Source organism: Lemur catta, chromosome 15 (assembly GCF_020740605.2).
Source record: "Lemur catta isolate mLemCat1 chromosome 15, mLemCat1.pri, whole genome shotgun sequence".
NCBI classification, from domain to species: domain Eukaryota; kingdom Metazoa; phylum Chordata; class Mammalia; order Primates; family Lemuridae; genus Lemur; species Lemur catta.
The window spans coordinates 3,591,524-3,599,708 of record NC_059142.1 but is presented as its reverse complement, the minus strand read 5'-3'; the positions used below and the strand labels follow the sequence as shown (position 1 = coordinate 3,599,708).

General features: G+C 52.0%; 1 protein-coding gene across 1 annotated transcript in view; it reads right to left on the bottom strand.

Annotated features, from left to right (window-relative positions):
• Positions 1 to 240: 240 nt before the first annotated feature.
• The window catches only part of LOC123650598 (protoheme IX farnesyltransferase, mitochondrial), a 137,332-nt gene continuing 129,387 nt past the window's right edge, over positions 241 to 8,185 (bottom strand). Inside the window, exon 7 of the mRNA XM_045569485.1 lies at positions 241 to 2,100. Within this exon, the coding sequence (XP_045425441.1) occupies positions 1,709 to 2,100 (392 nt within the window). The 3' untranslated portion in view covers positions 241 to 1,708. The remainder of the gene's footprint in view (positions 2,101 to 8,185) is intronic.

The following is an 8,185-nucleotide window of genomic DNA, read 5'->3' as shown; positions in this document are numbered from 1 at the left end:
GATACATTCATTAGTTTCATTTAATTATTCCGCATTGTATTCATAAATCACAACATCACTTTGTACCTCATAAATATATACAACTATAATTTGTCAATTTAAAATTAAAAAAAAAAAAAGGCAAGAGTCGCCCATGTGCACGCAGCCCCTTGCTCGCTCTCGAAGGAAGCAAGTGCTCGCAGTTCCGCCAGGGACCATGCAGCAGCACGAGGTGACTAAACACAATGATATCACACACGCTCCTTAGATACTGTTTTATTGTAGGAGGAAGACAGAATCAACACATCTTACACTTTGAAAGCTGTACCAGGTTGTAGATGCTTTCTCCAGACATTCCTATGCCATGTTCCCTTCAGTGAATAACCTGGGGACAGCTAAGGGGGGAGACTTCAGATAAGTAGAAACAGGAATCAGATGCTATCTGCAATCACTTTAGAAATTTTGAGACAATAGGCATATTGCCACGAGTGCTTAAATGCTGCTTAAACCCTCGAATGAACCCCTACAGAGCAGCAGTGCCCCGGGGAGACGGAGTAATTAAAACATCCCGTTCAGCTTCAAGACCTTCAGGCACATGGGACTCTTCATAAACCTGTGGCAGTACTAAGGACTAAAGAGCTACAGGTGACTAACAGTGCTTGGTACCCGAGGCCACACCTGGCTACAGGGTAACTCACAAAATGCCCAGAACCATGCTTCTGCCTTTTAAAGCCACTGGATGTGTGCAGGCTAATTTCTGAATTCAGGAGACACCAGGACGGAAATGCGTGTTTCACTAAAGGGACGAGAGCCTGAGCTACGTGGGCTGGCCAGCCCAGCACACCCTTGTTTCTAACTTCCCTTCTCACGCAACCTAGAGAACGCTGGGCCAAAGAGGAGCTGACAATCCACAGTGGTGATGAAGAGGTACAGTAATGGCATCGTAGCCGGAGGGATTCCTGGAGTGAAGTCTAGGGCTACCCTTCCAGAAAGAAGTGCTTCAGACAGCACCTGTAGTTTGAAGTGAACTACAAAGATGCCTTTGATTCCCTGGTTTGGAAATGCTGATGGGTACTGGTGGTGGAGGCGGAAGGGGCTGGCAGTCCAGTCTGAGACCTCCCAGGCAACCGTTTGACATCTCTCTCCCCAGCGGCCTGTGGCAGCCCACCCTTGGTAGTTTATTACCATTTGAGAGAGTTGCGGCTGAGAACACACGGGGTAGGGAACGCCGGGACTGGGGCCCCCAGCTCATCCACAGGGAAGGGGGCCTGCGGCCACAGTGTGCATTTCCCGGGACCAGGCCCTGGAGGGACCTGAGCATACAGGCTACAAACACCAGATTCCCAGTGCTCACCTTGTGGGCCACCCACTGCCACTCTGGCTGGCAGGTGGGGGATGGGGGGAGCAAAAAAGGAAAGTGTGCACAGGTACATCCACGAGAGGAAGGAAAAAAAGAGAGGGGTGGTTAGAGAAAGAGATGTATAAACACCCTCAAAGAAAAAAAGTCTGTATTTATCAATTGAGCCAGCCCATTTCTTATTTGGGGAGCATTTTGGATATTAGTAAAAAAAAGTGTCACGTCATCACTGAGCACCAAATAATTTCACAATTTTGTACTAGAACCAGCGATTTCTCTCCTCACGCTCTAGAATTGCCCAGCGATCCCTGCCCTGCGAAAGAACTGTGCGTGTGCCCCGCGCTGCTTGCTGTCCCCGCCGGGCCCGGCCCCTCAGCTGGCGGGGGCGCGCTCCGGCCGCAGCTTGCAGGTCAGCATGAGCAGCAGCAGCAGCGGCAGGTGCCACAGGCTGCAGAAGAACAGTCTCCGCGAGCTGGCGCGGTCCGCGTCCGCGTAGAAGCGGAAGCCGAGGTAGGAGATGTACAGGTTGAGCGGGAGGGCGACGACGGGGAAGGTCCACGTGGTGACGTCCAGGACCGGCGCGGCGGCCGACAGCGCGCCCAGGGCCAGGCAGTGGCGCAGCGCCACGCGCCGGCACAGCGCCGGGTGCGTGACCGACATCATGCAGTAGCCGCCCCGGGAGTAGTCCTCGCGCAGGCCCCAGCTCAGGGCGTTGAAGTGCGGGAACTGCCAGGAGTAGAGGATTCCTCCCAGAAGAAACGCCCCTGCACGGAGGGTCGGGGAGGAGAGGGAAACAAAGGCAGCTGGTCATCAGAGATGTCCGAAGGAACGGCCTCCTCTCACCCGAGCCTGCCTGGCCTCTGAGGCGCCACCTCCGGCTTCACGTGGCACCTCCGCCGCCCCTTGTCCTCTGCCTGTCCAGGTGGCCCGGCTGTGGGATGCTCCCTGTCACGGGACAGCCGGGCCGGGGCGGCTCTGGCATCTCCCCGGAGGGCCGCCCACGCGCAGGGCGCCCAGCATCCGCGGCTCCCGCCCACCGAGGCGCCTCAGGCCTCCCAGTACCACGACCCCTACACACTCGCCCACACGTCCAGGGACTTCAGTGTGGAATTCAGTACTGTCTCTGGGGGGACTCTGTACTAGAGCTCTGAGCTCCACTTCCACCGCCGGGCCCTGGGCGTGAGGCGCTTCAGCAAGGTGGCGGCAGAGTTGCGACTGGAAGGACACTCCAAGCCCACGGGCCTCTCCTGTGAGCCCCCGCTCCCCTCCCAGGGAAATCGGCACCCCCAGCTCAGCGCACCTGCAGGCCGGGCCTGACGTGCTGGCTTTGTCCGTTCACCTGGCCCGCCAGTGCGCCACCAGGGCTTCCTGGGCAGAGCCTGGCACGCTCCTCTCACACGCCCCCAAGCATGGCACGACCACACGAGCAGGAGGTGTGTGTTAAATAAACAGAGTGACCCAAGGAAAGGAATGAAGTCCCAGGGTAGAAATGGTTACTTGTCTGTGGCTTTGTAATTTTCAACAAGGACATAATTCCCTGGGCACCATATAGCCCCTTTTTCCGGAACAGCTTCCCTACCACCCGCATGGGTGGAATGAAGGCTGCCATTTACTGAGCTTGCCCCATTTAATCTTGACCATAGGATTTTGAGGTAGGTTTTATCATCATTAAAAAAAAAAAAGATCAGATGATGGCAATTCTTCCTCCAAAAAGAGGTGGAGCAGGAATTCAACACCAGTCTGACTGTCAACCCAGGCCCCTTCTACCGCACTCACTGAGCCACCTCCCTAAGGTCGGCAGCAGAGTGGGAGCTGAGGCCAGGGCCACACTGTCCCTGTGCAGGCAATTCGTTATGCAAAATATGCGGACCGAGCGCCTACTCGGCGCTGAGCCAGCGCTGAGTTTACCACCCAGTCAACGGGGTGACATCGACTCAGGGCCACACTAGCGAATTTAATACCACCACTCAAAACTTGAAGGAAAAGTGCGTGGTGCAATGATGACATACAACAGGAGGTGACCCAGTCTCAGCAACCGGAGAAGACCTCTCTGAGCTGAGCTCAAGGGAGAAGCAACCTTGTCCAGTCACGGCTGGTGCAGGGGAACGTGTCCGCAAGGGCCTTGGGGCAGGAAGGTGCAAGGTGTGGTTGAGTATTAGAAGAAGAGTGCAATGTCAGGAGTCATAGAACTGTGTATCAAAAGAAAAAAATGTCAACTTGGCTGTATGATAAATTAAAAAAGGAAGGTACTGTGGCTGGAGTGCTGAGAATGACAGGGAACACCGTTCAGGACAAGGCTGGGGAAGGGGGTAGGGGCCTCACTCGGCCCAGGTTTGCTATTCTAAAAGCAACAAAAGCCACGGAAGGCTCTTCATGTACGAGAGTGCGTGTGTGTGCATGCAGGGGCGAGGGGAGGGTGCCAGTGTTCAGTGACGCCATTGGCGAAGAACACTCCGGAGGGCCCACAGCAGGTGCGGGAGGATCAGGAGATGAGATGAAAGATGACAGTACTCAGGATCAGGCTGGTGACAGTGGAGATGGAAAGAGGACGCACCTGAGGGGGATTCAGGAGGGAAGAGGAGAGGATGCCAGCGCAAGCGCAGGGCGAAGAGGAGCGGAAGTCGAGGGAGGGATCGAGAGCAGCTTAGCAGGAAGATGGGGAGGGGAGGTCGTGACTGTGACCCTGGGCATGTTCAGTCCAAGACGCCTTTGGGACATCAAGGGGAAAGTCTTGGAAAGGACCCTGGCAGAGTGTGGGTGTGGGCTGGGGTCTGTAGTTCGGAGCGACTGATGCACACGTCTATTCCTCAGTAACCCCCCGTGTCCAGCAGACATTATCTGTGTGTCTGTGTTTTCTACTTGAATGTGAACCCAAGAGACTAGAATATATTACTAGGAAGTATGCAGTAATGCTGTAGTAAAGGGTGTTCAAACTCGACAGCAGCCGACGTGTGAAGAGAACTGATTCACTGAAAGTGGTCCCCAAGACCACTTGTTTCCCAAGACGGCTTGTGAACCAGTAGGGCAAAGTATTGGGACTCTGCCTGCTCTCTCCTTTCCCTCCTCTGGACCTGTCCTGGATGCTCCGACACCTCACTGCCTCTTTCCTGGGCTCCCTGGCAGAGAACGGGGAGTTTACCAATCCACTGTGTCATCTACCCTAGAAAGTGCCGTCCTGTACAGCGGGAGAAGAGGTTGAGAATTTGTCACCACAGTCCTATTTCAGGGGGATCTTTTAAGCCCCTGGTCTGTGGGAATGTTCAGAAAAAGAGTAGGGGCTATTGCTAAGGCAGAACCCACCGGGAGAGAAAACAGTTTACAAAATGCAGAATACTCTGGAAAATAAGTCTGGGGCTCTAAGGGCCCAGGGGCCCTGTGTGTGCACATGGCAGGAGAATCAGAAGGAGTGAGCTCCTCTCTTAATCTCCTGTCTGTATTCCCCAACAGTGCAGAAGCAGAGTGACGCTGGGGGCAGGCTACAAGCCATCTAAAAGACAGAATGGGGTCTCTAATTCACGTTGTCCTGGGCAGAAGCATGCTCATTTCTGAGTTTCATGTGTCAGGCAGGGCAGCTGCGGCACATCAAGGGAACCCGTGCGTCTGCGCAAGACTGAAGTGGGTCAGGGCCACTTTCACATGCACGGGCACTTTCCTGTGGCTTCCATGAGTCAATCAGCACCTTCTGTCTTCCAGTACGGGAGGAAACACAACAAAGACCTGCTTTTAGGTCCCCATTTCAGTAGAGTTGCTGTCAAATCCTCCAAATTCATTTTAACCTTATCTATCAATAACATATATACATATCTTAGTTCATAAAGTGGCCATTATTTGTTGACTCTATTCACGTGGCAAACAGAGGATGGGTGTCTCCCATGCCAGGCACAATTCTGGGTGCTGGAAAGGTGGCCACAATCTAGACAAAGTCCTGTTTACAGTCAGGGGGCGGGGGCATGGACATAAGCACAAGGAACAGTGCGGAGGGTGGGGATGCCCTGAGACTAAGCGCTGCTCAGGGAAGGACTTTTTACAGGCGACACCTAAGCCGCGACCCAACTCACTGCAACCAGAACTCTGCCAGCCCTCGCAACAGTGCCAGCATCGAGGCGGAGCAAAGGGGGGAGAGTTCCAGGATGGGGCTGAAGAGGCATCTGGGGACCAGGATAAGGAGTGGGGTCTGCCCTGGCACAGGGGAGAGCAGGCTGGGGGTCAAGGGACAGAGGAAGGCGGCAGACGCGGATGCCTTTTCACTCAGGTGGGGAACAACAAGCACAGGCGGGGGTGAGTGTGTTCATGGCGCAGACATGAGGAGTTTTATTTGTGGCCATTTTAAGTTTGAGGTGCCTCTTAGACATCTCGGTTGAAATGCCTTGTGGCTGTCATTGGCCAGGCACAGAGGAATTGTACACATGTTTCTAGTCCTCACAACAACCCTGCCTACAGGCTTTAGGACCACTACCTTACAGATGAGAAAGAGGAATTAACTTCCCGATAGTATTGGGCACTGCTCAATACGCAGACTCAAATTAACACCATTCCCACACCAGTGGGCTGCTGGATGGCAACTCACACGCCAGTGGCGCTGAGGAAGATGTGTTGGAAGAAGAAATTGCAACAACGCATATTCCAGTACTTAAAAAAAAAAAAAGGGGGGGATCTGTTTCAATGACAAACAGACAGACAATATTTTTGTTGACAGTGAGTACTCTTAGCGAATTAGAAAGGACAGAGGGAAAGTTGGAACCCCCAGGTACAAGCAAGGAGTTAACAGGGTGACAGAGGTAGACCTTCTCCTATTCTCATGGGTAAATAAAGTAATCTCTGGATTTTAAAGTGACTCATATAAGAGGAAGTGTTGTTAGAGCCTCAGGGCAGAGCCGCCTGAGGCTCTGAGCAGTCTGAGGAGCAGATCCAAAGGGTGTGCAGACGGACAGACAGACAGCCATGGCACTGAGGACGCCAACAAGACCAAGAACTGTCTTGTCAAGAAAATCAGCATCAGCGATAACTTGGAAACGGGGGAGGGGAAAAGACCTTCAGAGCTCTGTGTCTGCTCTGCTCTAGGAATGGCTGACAAAGAGCAACCTCCACTGGAGAACCAAATTTAAAATGGCTAATGTATCAGGCCCAAATGTGGTCTCTTTCTTGTCTTCCTCAAAAGCCCTCCTTTTTGTATGCTAACCAGAAGAGTATTTTGTTTTGTTCAATACACTTTTTCCGTTATGCTTCTGCTTAAAATAACATAATTTAAAAAATCATTTTCATGAGAGTAGCATGCTGCTTTCTGCAAGAGGAAATTGGGTGTGGGCTTGGCTCATGTCACAAATGAAAGAGCTTTAGAAATCACAGCCTAGCCTTAATGGATTGTAATCAGAAAACCACCACCCACACACAGTTCTACTTGATATGCTTCAACTGCCTCTCCTCCAGTAAAAGATGTAAAACAAATTACTCTCTTCATCAAGATAAGGTGAACTAGTACAGGAAGACTTGAATTAGTCCGGGGCTGTGGTGGAACTCACCTTCCTTGTGGGGTAAACATAAAACACTCAGCTTACCAATTCAAAGGGCTCACCTTCCTCCCAGGTAAGCGTTCTGTTCACCCTCAGCCTCACTCCCCCAGGCAGTCTATTTTCATGGGGCCCACCTTCTGTGACAACAAATCTTGACTATGTGCCTACTACGGACAGGCACAGTCTCTGTCCTCAAGGTCCTCTGCTGGAGTCTGGCTGGGGAGAAAGACAACACAAACGGATCACAGCCCATGGTGAATGTCACCTGAGGTGCAGGGTGTGTGTGCAGTACACAGGAGGAACACCTAATTTGGCCTGGAGGAGGTCAGGGAAGGCTTCCTGGAAGAAAGGGCTTGTAAGCTGAGACCTGAAGATGGTCTCTCAGTTTTCTGCTTCTATCTTCCTATTTTCTTTTCTAACCCTGAAGGGTCTTTGTACGTATTTGGTTTCATCATATCTGGAATAAATGTCTACTTCTTTTCTGTTAATCAAATACTTGCTGGTCTATGAAAATATAAAATACTAGAAATCTATGAACTAGGCCTATCTGTGGCCACAGTACAGCAACTCCTGAGATCTCGATGCCAGAGGATACCCAGATGTCCAGGGCATCAGCGATTTCCCTCCATACACAGAAAATGGAGAATTGCACATCTACTGTGCGTGTGAGTGAACAGCGAGAGAGAACCCTTACCCGCAGGCACCCTGCTCTGATTAGAGGGACACATCAGGTGGGGCAAGGCTAACCAATGTCTTTCTGGTGACTTGCTGAAGATACATGTATTTTTAAACTTTCTGAAAACATCTATCAAATACTTCTATAACATACAGACTGGGGGAGAAGCTCCCCCATTTCCACCTGTGCATGTCCAGGCACGCTCCTGTCCGCAGCATACCTCCATCATTTTGCTGACAAACAAATCGAAGGCCATTCGAGCTAAATGGTCTCTTAACAGAATGGAGACAGAACTCCTCAAGCTTAGAGCTCTGCCTCTGTCAGTTAAAATTCCCTTTGGAAGGGAGTTCGGAGATTTCAGCTTGCTTTCTCCGACTGCCTAGAGGGCACCTTCCCACCCCCACCCAAACCCATTCATTGTCCTTCGCCATCCACGTGTGGCCTTGCAAGGGACAAAGGAGCCAGCTCCAGTGAACCTTGGAGCTGGGTTTGGGAGGTCTTTCCCTGCTCAGGACAACAGGCTCCTCTCTCAGTGTGGCCCTTAGTGGCTTGTCTGTGCCAGGACTGGTTCTACTTGTGCTTTCAGGGTGATATGGCTGGGGAAGCAGAGCCAAACCCAGAGCTTCATGGTCACAGATTTCAAAGCCTTTCTTTTGAGGGTTA